The 14,700-nt window shown below is 34.9% G+C and overlaps 1 protein-coding gene across 1 annotated transcript; it reads right to left on the bottom strand.

Moving 5' to 3' along the window:
* Positions 1 to 11,078: 11,078 nt before the first annotated feature.
* LOC130866003 (60S ribosomal protein L10a-like) lies at positions 11,079 to 11,774 on the bottom strand. Its single transcript, XM_057757220.1, has one exon. The coding sequence runs from the start codon at positions 11,756 to 11,758 to the stop codon at positions 11,105 to 11,107; it is 654 nt and encodes a 217-aa protein (XP_057613203.1). The 5' UTR covers positions 11,759 to 11,774; the 3' UTR covers positions 11,079 to 11,104.
* Positions 11,775 to 14,700: the final 2,926 nt, after the last annotated feature.

The following is a 14,700-nucleotide window of genomic DNA, read 5'->3' as shown; positions in this document are numbered from 1 at the left end:
ATCACGTTCTTTCGAAAGTTTATTAATCTCTCGAAAGCTTTATTAAGAAACCCACATGTGTTTTTTGGGAATGACAAGCATTTGTTTGCTACATGTGAAAGCATGGTTAGAACTGAGATCAGTGTTCCTTTTCTCAGTACAAGCTTTACTTTGAAAGATAATCGCGTTCTTTTGAAAGTTTACTAATTTCAAGAATGCTCCAGTACCAAACGAACATGTGTTTCTTTGTAATGACAAGCAGTTGTTTGCTACGTCTGAAAGCATTGCTAGAACTGATATCAGTGTTCCTTTATACAGTACAAGTTTTACTTTGAAAGACAATCGCGTTCTTTTGAACGTTTATTAATTTCACGAATGCTTTAGTAAGAAAATCACATGGGTTTCTTTATAAAGACAAGCAGTTGTTTGGTACATGTAAAAGCATTGTTAGAAATGAGATCAGTGTTCCTTTTCTCAATACAAGCTTCACTTTGAAAGATAATCGAGTTGTTTTGAAAGTTTATTAATTTCATGAAAGCTTTAGTAAGAAACGCACATGTGTTTCTTTGTAAAGACAAGCAGTTGTTTGCTACATGTGAAAGCACTGTTAGATACGAGATCAGTGTTCCTTTTCTCAGGACAAGCTTTTCTTTGAAGGAATATTGCATTCTTTTGAAAATTTATTAATTTCACAAAGGTTTAGTAAGAAACGCACATGTGTTTCTTTGTAAAGAAAAGCAGTTGTTTGCAACGTGTGAAAGCAATGTTAGAACTGAGATCAGTGTTCCTCTTCTCAGTTCAAGTTTTACTTTGAAAGATAATTGCGTTCTTTTGAAAGTTTATGAATTTCAAGAAAGCTCAAGTACCAAACGCACATTTGTTTCTTTGTAAAGGCAAGCAGTTATTTGCTACATGTGAAAGCATTTATAGAACTGAGATCAGTGTTCCTTTTCTCAGTACAAGCTTTACTTTGAAAGATAATCTCGTTCTTTTGAAAGATTATTAATTTCGAGGAAGCTCAAGTACTAAACGCATATTTGTTTCTTAGTAAATGCAAGCAGTTGTTTGCTACGTGTGAAAGCATTGTTAGAACTGAGAGAAGTGTTCCTTTTCTCAGTACAATCTTTACTTTGAAAGATAATCGCATTCTTTTGAAACTTTATTAATTTCACGATAGCTTTATTAGGAAATGCGAATGTGTTTCTTTGTAAAGACAAGCAGTTGTTTGCTATGTGTGAAAGCATTGTTAGAACTGAGATGAGTGTTCCTTTTCTTAGTACAAGCTTTACTTTGAAAGATAATTGCGTTCTTTGAAAGTTTATTAATTTCACGAAAGCTTTAGTAAGAAACGCACATGTGTTTCTTTGTAAACACAACCAGTTGTTTGCTACGTGTGAAAGTTTTGTTAGAACTGAGATCAGTGTTCCTTTTCACAATACAAGCTTTATTTGAAAGATAATCGTCTTCTTTTGAAAGTTTATTAATATCACGAACGGTTTAGTAAGAAACGCACATGTGTTTCTTTCAAGACAAGCAGGTCTTTGCTACGTGTGAAAGCATTGTTAGAACTGAGAGCAGTGTTCCTTTTCTCAGTACTAGCTTTACTTTGAAAGATAATCGTCTTCTTTGAAAGTTTATTAATTTCACGAACGGTTTAGTAAGAAACGCACATGTATTTCTTTGTAAAGAAAAGCAGTTGTTTGCTACGTGTGAAAGCATTGTTAGAACTGAGATCAGTGTTTCTTTTCTCAGAACAAGCTTTACTTTGAAAGAAAATCACGTTCTTTTGAAAGTTTACTAATTTCAAGAAAGCTCAAGTACCAAAAGCTCATGTGTTACTTTGTAAAGGCAAGCAGTTGCTTGCTAAATGTGAAAGCATTGTTAGATCTGAGATCAGTATTCCTTTTCTCAGTACTAGCTTCACTTTGAAAGATAATCGATTGAATTGAATTTTTTTCCATTAGAACCTTCATCTGGCGATGGATCGAGGTAGAGACAGAGTCTCAATTTGGAGCAACGGTCTGAGCTCTTAAGGTCCAAATGAGGAGCAGAAGGAGGGAGAACATGAGCAAAAAATCAGGACCACGAGGGATGCACCCACCCACTGTGACAGTGGAACTGAGTTATTGGGAGCCCACCAAGGCCAGCTGGTCTGGGACTGAATAAGCATGGGTTGATTCCGGACTCTCTGAGCATGGCGGTCAATGAAGACTGATGAGAAGCCAAGAACAATGGCACTAGGTTTCGATCCTAATACATGAACTGGCTTTGTGGGAGCTTAGCCTGTTTGGACGCTCACCTTTCTGGACGTAGATAGAAGGACCTTGGTCTTCCCGCAGGGCAGGGAATTTGGACTGCTCTTCAGTATCTAGAGGGAGGGGGAATGGAGTGGGGGGAGGAGAATAGGAGTGGGGATAGGGGGAGGGAAGTGGGGGGAGGGCAATATTTGGAAGGAGGGGAGGGAAATGGGAAATGGGGAGCAGGTGGAAATTTTCATTAAAAAAGAATAAAAATAAATAAATAAGTAAAAAAAAAAAGAAAGATAATCGAGTTCTATTGAAAGTTTTTTAATTTCACGAAAGCTTTAGTAAGTAGAGCCCAAGTGTTTCTTTGTAAAGAAGAGCAGTTGTTTGTTATGTGTGAAAGCACTATTAGAACTGAGATCAGTTTTCCTTTTCTCAGTAAAAGCTTTACTTTGAAAGATAATGGCGTTCTTTTGAAAGTTTACTAATTTCACCAAAGATTTAGTAAGAAACACACATGTGTTTCTTTGTAAAGAAAAGCAGTTGTTGGCTACATGTGAAAGGATTGTTAAAACTGAGATCAGTGTTCCTTTTCTCAGTACAAGCTTTACTTTGAAAGATAATCATGTTCTCTTGAAAGTTTATTAATTTCACGAAAGCTTTAGTAAGAAACGCACATGTCTTTCTTTGTAAAGACACACAGTTGTTTGCTACATGTGAAAGCATTGTTAGAACTGAGATCAGTGTTCCTTATCTCAATACAAGCTTCACTTTGTAAGATAATCACGTTCTTTTGAAAATTTATTAATTTTACGAATACTTTAGTAAGAAACACACATATTTCCTTTTAGAAGACAAGCAGTTGTTTGCTACGTCTGAAAGCACTGTTAGAACTGAGATCAGTGTTGCTTTTCTCAGTACAAGCTTTACTTTGAAAGATAATCACGTTCTTTTGTAAGTTTATTAAATTCAAGAAAGCTGAAGTACCAAACGCACATTTGTTTCTTTGTAAATGCAAGCAGTTGTTAGCTACGTGTGAAAACATTGTTAGAACGGAGAGAAGTGATCCTTTTCTCAATACAATCTTTACTTTGAAAGATAATCGAATTCTTTGAAACTTTCTTAATTTCACGAAAGCTTTAGTAAGAAACGCACATGTGTTTCTTTTTCAAGACAAGCAGTAGTTTACTACGTGTGAAATCATTGTTAGAACTGAGATCAGTGTTTCTTTTCTCAGTACACGCTTTACTCTGAAAGATAATAGCGTTCTTTGAAAGTTTATTAATTTCAAGAAAGCTCTAGTACCAAACCCACATGTGTTTCTTTGTAAATGCAAGCAGTTGTTTTCTATGTGTGAAAGCATTGTTAGAACTGATATCAGTGTTCCTTTTCTCAGTACAAGCTTTATTAGGAAGATAATCGGGTTCTTTTGAAGGTTTATTAATTTCAAGAAAGCTGCAGTACCAAGCCCACATGTGTTTCTTTGTAAAGGCAACCAGTTGTTTGTTACGTGTGAAAGCATTGTTAGAACTGATATCAGTGTTCCTTTTTTTAGTACAAGCTTTACTTAAAAGATAATCGCATTCTTTTGAAAGTTTATTAATTTCAGGAAACTTTAGTAAGAAACACACATGTGTTTCTTTGTAAATACAAGCAGTTGTTTGCAACGTGTGAAAGTATTGTGAGAACTGAGATCAGTGTTCCTTTTCTCAGTACAAGGTTCACTTTAAAAGAAAATCGAGTTCTTTTGAAAGGTTATTAATTTCAAGAAAGCTCCAGTACCAAACCCACATGTGTTACTTTGTAAAGGCAAGCAGTTGTTTGTTACGTGTGAAAGCATTGTTAGAACTGAGATCAGTGTTCATTTTCTCGGTACAAGCTTCACTTTGAAAGATAATTGCATTTTAATGAAAGTTTATTAATTTTAGGAAAGCTTTAGTAAGAAAAGCACATGTGTCCCTTTGTAAAGACAAGCAATTGTTTGCTACTTGTGAAAGCATTGTTAGAACTGAGATCAGTGTATCTTTTTTCAGTACTAGCTTTACTCTGAAAGATAATCGCGTTCCTTTGAAAGTTTATTAATTTCTCGAAAGCTTTAGTAAGAAACGCACATGTGTTACTTTGTGAAGATTAGCAGTTGTTTGCTACGTGTGAAAGCATTGTTAGAACTGAGATCAGTGTTCCTTTTCTCGGTAAAAGCTTCACTTTGAAACTTTATCGCATTTTAATGAATGTTTTTTAATTTCAGGATAGCTTTAGTAAGAAACGCACATGAGTTTCTTTGTAAAGACAAGCAGTTGGTTGCTACGTGTTAAAGCATTGTTAGAACTGAGATCAGTGTTCCTTTTCTCAGTACAAGCTTTACTTTGAAAGATAATCGCGTTCATTTGAAATTTTATTAATTTCAAGAATGGTCCACTCCAAAACAAACATGTGTTTCTTTGTAAAGACAAGCAGTTGTTTCCTACGTTTGAAAGGATTCTAAGAACAGAGATCAGTGTTCCTTTTCTAGTACAAGCTTTACTTTGAAAGATAATTGCATTCTTTTGAAAGTTTATTAATTTCAGGAAAGCTTTAGTAAAAAATGCACATTTGTTTCTTTGTAAAGACAAGCAGTTGTTTGCTACATGTGAAAGCATTGTTAGAACAAAGATCAGTGTTCCTTTTCTCAGTACAAGCTTTACTTTGAAAGATAATCACGTTCTTTTGAAAGTTTATTAATTTCTCGAAAGCTTTAGTAAGAAACGTACATGTGTTCCTTTGTAAAGACAAGCAGTTGTTTGCTACGTGTGAAAGCATTGTTAGAACTGAGAATAGTGTTCCTTTTCTCAGTACAAGCTTTACTTTGAAAGATAATCGCGTTCTTCTGAAAGTTTATTAGTATCAAGAAAGCTTAAGTAAGAAACGCACATGTGTTTCTTTGTAAAGACAAGCAGTTGTTTCCTACGTCTGAAATCATTATTAGAACTGAGATCAGTGTTCCTTTTCTCAATACAAGCGTTACTCTGAAAGATAATCACTTTCTTTTAAAAGTTTATTAATTTCTAGAAAGCCTTAGTAAGAGACGCACATGTGTTTCTTGTAAAGACAAGCAGTTGTTTGCTATGTGTGAAAGCATTGTTAGAACTGAGATCAGTGTTTCTTTTTTTAGTACTAGCTTTACTTTGAAAGATAATCGTGTTCCTTCCAAAGTTTAGTAATTTCTCGAATGCTTTAGTAAGAAACGCACATGTGTTTCTTTGTAAAGGCAAGCAGTTGTTTGATGCGTATGAAAGCATTGTTAGAACTGAGATCAGTGTTCCTTTTCTCAGTAGAAGGTTTACTTTGAAAGATAATCGCGTTCTTTGAAAGTTTATTAATTTCACGAATGCTTTAGTAAGAAATGCACGTGTTTCTTTCTAAAGACAAGCAGTTGTTTGCTACGTGTGAAAGCACTGTTAGAACTGAGATCAGTGTTCCTCTTCTCAGTATGAGCTTTAGTTTGAAAGATAATCGCATTCTTTTGAAAGTTTATTAATTTCATAATGCTCCAGTACCAAACGCACATGTGTTTCTTTGAAAAAACATGCAGTTTTTTGCTATGGGTGAAACCATTGATAAAACTGAGATCAGTGTTGCTTTTCTCAGTACAAGCTTTACTTTGAAAGATAGTCTCTTTGGGCGGTGGTGGCGCACGCCTTTAATCCCAGCACTCGGGAGGCAGAGGCAGGCGGATCTCTGTGAGTTCGAGACCAGCCTGTTCTACAAAGGGAGTTCCAGGACAGGCTCCAAAGCTACAGAGAAACCCTGTCTCGAAAAAAAGCAAAAAAAAAAAAAAAAAAGAAAGATAGTCTCATTCTTTTGAAAGTTTATTAATTTCAAGAAAGATCCAGTACCAAACACACATGTGTTTCTTTGTAAAGGCAAGCAATTGTTTGCTACGTGTGAAAACATTGTTAGAACTGATATCAGTGTTCCTTTTCTCAGTACAATCTTTACTTTGAAAGATATTCACATTCTTTTGAAAGTTTACTTATTTCAAGGAAGCTCCACTACCAAATGCTCGTGTGTTTCTTTGTAAAGGCAAGCAGTTGTTTGCTACGTGTGAAAGCATTATTAGAACTTAGATCAGTGATCCTTTTCTCAGTACAAGCTTCATTTTGAAACTTAATCGCATTTTAGTGAATGTTTATTAATTTCAGGAAAGCTTTAGTAAGAAACGCACATGAGTTTCTTTATAAAGACAAGCAGTTGTTTGCCACGGGTTAAAGCAATGTTAGAACTGAGATCAGTGTATTTTTTCTGAGTACAAGCTTATTTTGAAAGATAATCACGTTCATTTGAAATTTTATTAATTTCTAGAATGGTCCAGTCCCAAATCCACATGTGTTTCTTTGTAAAGACAAGCAGTTTTTGCTACTTTTGAAAGGATTCTAAGAACTGAGATCAGTGTTCCTTTTCTCAGTACAAGCTTTACTTTGAAAGATAATCGCATTCTTTTGAAAGTTTATTAATTTCAGGAAAGCTTTAGTAAAATACGCCCACGTGTTTCTTTGTAAAGACAAGCAGTTTTTTCCTATTGTGAAAGCATTGTTAGAACAAAGATCAGTGTTCCTTTTCTCAGTACAAGCTTTACTTTGAAAGATAATCACGTTCTTTCGAATGTTTATTAATTTCTCGAAAGCTTTAGTAAGAAACGTACATGTGTTCCTTTGTAAAGACAAGCAGTTGTTTGCTACGTGTGAAAGCATTGTTAGAACTGAGATCAGTGTTCCTTTTCTCAGTACAAGCTTTACTTTGAAAGATAATCACGTTCTTTTGAAAGTTTATTAGTATCAAGAAAGGTTAAGTAAGAAACGCACAAGTGTTTCTTTGTAAAGACAAGCAGTTGTTTCCTACGTCTGAAAGCATTGTTAGAACTGAGATCAGTGTTCCTTTTCTCAGTACAAGCTTTACTTTGAAAGATAATCACTTTCTTTTAAAAGTTTATTAATTTCTGGAAAGCTTTAGTAAGAAACGCACATGTCTTTCTTTGTAAAGACAAGCAGTTGTTTGCTATGTGTGAAAGCATTGTTAGAACTGAGATAAGTGTTTCTTTTTTTAGTACTAGCTTTACTTTTAAAGATAATCGTGTTCCTTTGAAAGTTTATAAATTTCTCGAATGCTTTACTAAGAAACGCACATGTGTTTCTTTGTAAAGACAAGCAGTTGTTTGCTGCGTGTGAAAGCATTATTAGAACTGAGATCTGTGTTCCTTTTCTCAGTACTAGCTTTACATTCAAAGATAATCACATTCAGTTGAAAGTTTATTAATTTCAAGAAAGCTTTAGTAAGAAATGCATGTGTGTCTCTTTGTAAAGGCAAGCAGTTGTTTGATGCGTGTGAAAGTATTGTTAGAACTGAGATCAGTGTTCCTTTTCTCAGTAAAAGCTTTACTTTGAAAGATAATCGCGTTCTTTTGAAAGTTTATTAGTATCAAGAAAGCTTAAGTAAGAAACGCACATGTGTTTCTTTGTAAAAACAAGCAGTTGTGTCCTACGTCTGAAAGCATTGTTAGAACTGCTATCAGTGTTCCTTTTCTCAGTACAAGCTTTACTTTGAAAGATAATCACTTTCTTTTAAAAGTTTATTAATTTCTCGAAAGCTTTAGTAAGCACGCACATGTGTTTCTTTGTAAAGACAAGCAGATGTTTGCTATGTGTGAAAGCATTGTTAGAAATGAGATCAGTGTTGCTTTTCTCAGTACAAGCTTTACTTTGAAAGATAATCGTGTTCTTTAAAGTTTATTAATTTCACGAATGCTTTAGTAAGAAAAGCACATCTGTTTCTTTGTAAAGACAAGCAGTTGTTTGCTATGTGTGAAAGCATTGTTAGAACTGAGATCAGTGTTCTTTTTCTCAGTTCAAGCTTCACTTTGGAAGATAATTGAGTTCTTTTTGAAAGTTTATTAATTTCACAAAAGCTTTATTAAGAAACGATCATGTGTTTCTTTGTAAAGACAAGCAGTAGTTTGCTACGTCTGAAAGCATTGTAATAACTGAGATCAGTGTTCCTTTTCTCAGTACAAGCTTTACTTTGAAAGATAATCGCATTCTTTTGAAAGTTTATTAATTTCAGGAAAGCTTTAGTAAAAAACACACAGGTGTTTCTTTGTAAAGACAAGCAGTTTTTTCCTATTGTAAAAGCATTGTTCGAACAAAGATCAGTGTTCCTTTTCTCAGTACAAGCTTTACTTTGAAAGATAATCACGTTCTTTCGAAAGTTTAATAATTTCTCGAAAGCTTTAGTAAGAAACGCACATGTGTTTCTTTATAAAGACAAGCAGTTGTTTGCTAAGTGTGAAAGCATTGTTAGAACTGAGATCAGTGTTCCTTTTCTCAGTTCAAGCTTGACTTTGAAAGATAATTTAGTTCTTCTTAAAGTTTATTAATTTCACAAAAGCTTTATTTAGAAACGAACATGTGTTTCTTTGTAAAGACAAGCAGTAGTTAGCTATGTGTGAAAGCATTGTAATAACTGAGATCAGTGTTCCTTTGCTCAGTACAAGCTTTACTTTGAAAGATAATCGTGTTCATTAGAAATTTTATTAATTTCAAGAATGGTCCAGTGTCAAACCCACATCTGTTTCTTTGTAAATGCAAGCAGTTGTTTCCTACGTGTGAAAGGATTGTTAAAACAGAGATCAGTGTTCCTTTTTTTAGTACAAGCTTTACTTTGAAAGATAATCGCATTCCTTTGAAAGATTATTAATATCAGGAAAGCTTTAGAAAGAAACGCACATGTGTTTCTTTGTAAAGACAAGAAGTTGTTTGCTACGTGTGAAAGCATTGTTTGGACTGAGATCAGTGTTCCTTTTCTCAATACAAGCTTCACTTTGAAAGATAACCGAGTTCTTTTGAAAGTTTATTTATTTCATGAAAGCTTTGGTAAGAAACGCACATGTGTTTCTTTGTAAAGACAAGCAGTTGTTTGCTACATGTGAAACCTGTGTTAGAACTTAGATCAGTTTTTTTTCATCAGTACCAGCTTTACTTTGAAAGATAATCGCATTCTTTGAAAGCTTATTAATTTCAATAAAGCTACAGTAAGAAACGCACATGTGTTTCTTTGTAAAGACAAGCCGTTGTTTGCTACGTGTGAAAGCATGGTTAGAACTGACATCAGTATTCCTTTTCTCAGTAGAAGTTTTAATTTAAATATTGTCACGTTCTTTTGAAAGTTTACTAATTTCAAGAAAGCTTCAGTACCAAACGCACATGTGTTACTTTTTAAAGGCAAGGAGTTGTTTGCTACATGTGTAAGCATTGTTAGAACTGAGATTAGTGTTCCTTTTCACAGTACAAGCTTTACTTTGAAAGATAATCACATTCTTTGGAAAGTTTACTTATTTCAAGAAAGCTCCAGTACCAAATGCTCGTGTGTTTCTTTGTAAAGGCAAGTAGTTGTTTGCTACGTGTGAAAGCATTATTAGAACTGAGATCAGTGTTCCTTTTCTCAGTACAAGCTTCACTTTGAAACTTAATCGAATTTTAATGAATGTTTATTAATTTCAGGAAAGCTTTAGTAAGAAACGTTCTTTAGAAAGTTTATTAATTTCTCGAAAGCTTTAGTAAGAAACGTACATGTGTTCCTTCGTAAAGACAAGAAGTTGTTTGCTAGGTGTGAAAGCATTGTTAGAACTGAGATCAGGGTTCCTTTTCTCAGTACAAGCTTTACTTTGAAAGATAATCGCGTTCTTTTGAAAGTTTATTAGTATCAAGAAAGCTTAAGTAAGAAACGCACATGTGTTTCTTTGTAAAGAAAAGCAGTTTTTTTCCTACGTCTGAAAGCATTGTTAGAACTGAGATCAGTGTTCCTTTTCTCAGTACAGGCTTTACTTTGAAAGATAATCACTTTCTTTTAAAAGATTATTAATTTCTCGAAAGCTTTAGAAAGAAACGCACATGTGTTTCTTTGTAAAGAAAAGCAGTTGTTTGCTATGTGTGAAAGCATTGTTAGAACTGAGATCAGTGTTTCTCTTTTTAGTACTAGCTTTACTTTGAAAGATAATTGTGTTCTTTGAAAGTTTATTAATTTCTCGAATGATTTAGTAAGAAACGCACATGCGTTTCTTTGTAGGGACAAGCAGTTGTTTGCAGCATGTGAAAGCATTGTTAGAACTGAGATCAGTGTTCCTTTTCTCAGTACAAGCTTTACTTTCAAAGATAATCACATTCATTTGAAAGTTTATTAATTTCACGAAAGCTTTAGTAGAAACTCACATGTATTTCTTTGAAAAGACAAGCAGCTGTTTGCTACGTGTGAAAGCCCTGTTAGAACTGAGATCAGTGTTCCTCTTCTCAGTACGAGCTTTACTTTGAAAGATAATCACGTTCTTTTAAAGTTTATTAATTTCAATAAAGCTCCAGTACCAAATGCACATGTGTTTCTTTGTAAAGACAAGCAGTTGTTTGCTACGTGTGAAAGTATTGTTAGAACTGAGATCAGTGTTCCTTTTCTCAATACCTGCTTCACTTTGAAAGATAACCGAGTTCTTTTGAAAGTTTATTAATTTCATGAAAGCTTTAGTAAGAAACGCACATGTGTTTCTTTGTAAAGACAAGCAGTTGTTTGCTACCTGTGAAAGCACTGTTAGAACTGAGATCAGTGTTCCTTTTCTCGGGAGAAGATTTTCTTTGAAGGAATATTGCATTCTTTTGAAAATTTATTAATTTCACAAACGCTTTAGTAAGAAACGCACATGTGTTTCTTTGTAAACACAAGCCATTGTTTGCTACGTGTGTAAGCATGGTTAGAACTGAAAACAGTATTCCTTTTCTCAGTACAAGTTTTACTTTAAAGATTGTCACGTTCTTTTTTTTTTTTTTTTTTTTTAAGGTAGCACGAAGGTTTATTGGGGCATCCTAGTAAAGACGCTGGGGCTTGCCCATGGTGCTCTTGATATACAAAGCCCGGACATTTTGCCAGTTCTTCTTGAGCAAGGACACCAAGAAATTGACAGCCAAGTGGATGTTGTAGACCAGCTCGTCGTCGGTCATCTTCACGTGTCCGACAGCGACAGCCAGACACAGCACCTTCTTCATCTGGAACTTGATCGTGGACTTCACCTCGTCCACTTTGGCCACCATGTTTTCATTGTGTGTCAGCAGGGAAGGGAACTTGCCGGCCTTGTTCAGGCCTGGGCCCAGGATACGCGGGATCTGCTTGATCAGAGACTCAGAGGCCAGAAAGGCGTCATATTTCTTGGCCAGCTTTTTGACCAACTTCTTGTTCTTATTGAGCTTCTTCAGCGCCTCGATGTCCATGTGGGGGATATCCACGGCCTTGGCCTCATCGCAGTGCTGCTGGTCCCCCAGGACGCACACCGAGAACTTGGGGCGAGGGGTGGACTTGAGCCTGACGGTGCCCGAGAAACGTTTGTCCTTCTGGGGGTCGGAGTTCTTCAGGCTGATCTGCAGCTCCACCGTTTCCAGAAACTTGCGGCGCTTGCGCTGGTTCCCGTGCAGGACCTCCCGCACCGCCTCGTACAGGGTGTCGCGAGAGACTTTGCTGCTCATGGCTGCAGAGGCTGCGGGAACCGGAAGATGTCACGTTCTTTTGAAAGTTTACTAATTTCAAGAAAGCTCCAGTACCAAACGCACACGTGTTTCTTCTTAAAGGCAAGCCGTTGTTTGTTACATGTGTAAGCATTGTTAGAACAGAGATCAGTGTTCCTTTGCTCAGTACAAGCTTTACTTTGAAAGATAATCGTGTTCATTTGAAATTTTATTAATTTCAAGAATGGTCCAGTGTCAAACCCACATGTGTTTCTTTGTAAAGGCAAGCAGTTATTTGCTACTTGTGAAAGGATTGTTAGAACAGAGATCAGTGTTCCTTTTTTTAGTACAAGCTTTAGTTTGAAAGATAATCGCATTCTTTTGAAAGATTATTAATTTCAGGAAAGCTTTAGTAAGAAACGCACATGTCTTTCTTTGTAAAGAAAAGCAGTTGTTTACTATGTGTGAAAGCATTGCTATGAACTGAAATTAGTATAAGTTTACTTTGAAAGATAATCTCATTCTTTTGAAAGATTATAAATTTCCCGAAAGCTTTGGTAAGAAACGATCATGTGTTTCTTTGTAAGACAAGCAGTTGTTTGCTACATGTGAAAGCATTGTTAGAACCAAGATCAGTACAAATTTACTTTGAAAGATAATCGCGTTCTTTTGAAAGTTTATTAAATTCACTAAATCTTTATTTAGACACGCACATGTGTTTCTTGAAATGATAAGCAGTAGTTTGCTACGTGGGAAAGCATTATTAAAACTGGGATCAGTGTTCTTTTTCTCAGTACAAGCTTTACTTTGAAACATAATCGCGTTCTTTGGAAATTTATTAATTTTACAAAAGCTTCAGTAAGAAACACACATGTGTTTCTGTGTAAAGACAAGCAGTTGTTTGCTACATCTGAAAGCATTGTTAGAACTCAGGTCAGTGTTCCTTTTCTCATTACAAGCTTTACTTTGAAAGATAATTGCGTTCTTTGAAAGTTTATTAATTTCACGAAAGCTTTAGTAAGAAACGCACATTTGTTTCTTTGTAAAGACAAGCAGTTGTTTGCTACGTGTGCAAGCATTGTAAGAACTGAGATCAGTGTTCCTTTTCTCATAAAAGCTTTACTTTGAAAGATAATCGTGTTCTTTTGAAAGTTTATTATTTTCAGACAAAGTTTAGTAAGAAACGCACCTGTGTTTCTTTGTAAAGACAAGAACTTGTTTCCTAGGTGTGAAAGCATTGTTAGAATTGAGATCAGTGTTCAGTTTCTCAGTATATGCTTTACTTTGAAAGATAATCATGTTCTTTTGAAAGTTTATTAATTTCAGTAAAACTGAAGTAGCAAACGCACATGTGTTTCTTTGTAAAGGCAAGCAGTTGTTTGATACATGTGAACGCATTGTTAGAACTGAGATCAGTACAAGTTTACTTTGATACATAATCGCGATCTTTTGAAAGTTTATTAATTTCACGAAATCTTTAGTTAGAAACGCACATGTGTTTCTTTGGAAAGACAAGCATTAATTTGCTACGTGGGAAAGCATTGTTAAAACAGGTATCAGTGTTCCATTCCTCAGTACAAGCTTTAATTTGAAAGATAATCGCGTTCTTTTGTAAGTTTATTAATTTCACGAAAGCTTTAGTAAGAAACTAACATGTGTTTCTCTGTAAAGACAAGCAGTTGTTGCTAGATGTGAAAGCATTGTTAGAACTGAGATCAGTGTTCCTTTTCTCAGTACAAGCTTTACTTTGAAAGATGATCACGTTCTTTGAAAGTTTATTAATGTCACCAAAACTTTGGTAAGAAATGAACATGTGTTTTTGTGTAAAGTCAAGCAGTTGTTTTCTACGTGTGAAAGCATTTTTACAACTGAGACCAGTGTTCCTTTTCTCAGTACAAGCTTTCCTTAGAAAGATAATCGCGTTCTTTGGAAGTTTATTAATTGCACAAAAGCTTTAGTACCAAACGCACATGTATATCTTTGTAAAGACAAGCAGTTGTTTGCTACGTCTGAAAGCATTGTTAGAACTGAGATCAGTACAAGTTTACTTTGATAGATAATCGCGTTTTTTGACAGTTTATTAATTTCACGAAATCTTTAGTTAGAAACGCACATGTGTTTCTTTGGAAAGACAAGCAGTAGTTTGCTACGTGGGAAACCATTGTTAGAACTGCGATCAGTGTTCCTTTTCTAAGTACAAGCTTTACTTTGAAAGATAATCGCGTTCTTTTGAAAGTTTATTAATATCAAAAAAGCTTTAGTAATAAACTCAAATGCGTTTCTTTGTAAAGACAAACAGTTGTTTGCTAAGTGTGGTAGCACTGTTAGAACTGAGTTCAGTGTTCCTTTTCTCTGTACCAGCTTTACTTTGAAAGATAATCGTGTCTTTAGAAAGTTTTTTAATTTCACAAAGCTTTAGTAAGAAACACACATGTGTTCCTTTGTAAAGACAAGCAGTTGTTTGCTACGTGTGAAAGAATTTTTAGAACTGATATCAGTACAAGTTTACTTTGAAAGATAATCGCTTTCTTTGGAAAGTTTATTAATTTCATGAAATGTTTAGTTAGAAACGCACATGTGATTCTTTGGAAAGACAAGCAATATTTTGCTACGTGTGAGAGCATGGTTAGAACTGAGATCAGTGTTCCTTTCCTCAGTACAAGCTTTACATTGAAAGATAACCGCGTTCTTTTGAAAGTTTATTAATTTCATGAAAGCTATACTAAGAAACGCACACGTGTTTCTTTGTAAAGGCAAGCAGATGTTTGCTACGTGTGAAAACACTGTTAGAACTGAGATCAGTGTTCCTTTTCTCAGTACAAGCTTTACTTTGAAAGATTATCGTGTTCTTTTGAAAGATTATTAATTTCATGAAAGCTTAATAAGAAACGCACATGAGTTTATTTGTAAAGACAAGCAGATGTTTCCTACGTGGGAAAGCATTTTTAGAACTGAGATCAGTG

The sequence above is a fragment of the Chionomys nivalis genome, chromosome 24 (assembly GCF_950005125.1).
Source record: "Chionomys nivalis chromosome 24, mChiNiv1.1, whole genome shotgun sequence".
NCBI lineage: Eukaryota > Metazoa > Chordata > Mammalia > Rodentia > Cricetidae > Chionomys > Chionomys nivalis.
The sequence above is the reverse complement of the archived record's forward strand: the minus strand, read 5'-3'. Positions and strand labels throughout refer to the sequence as shown.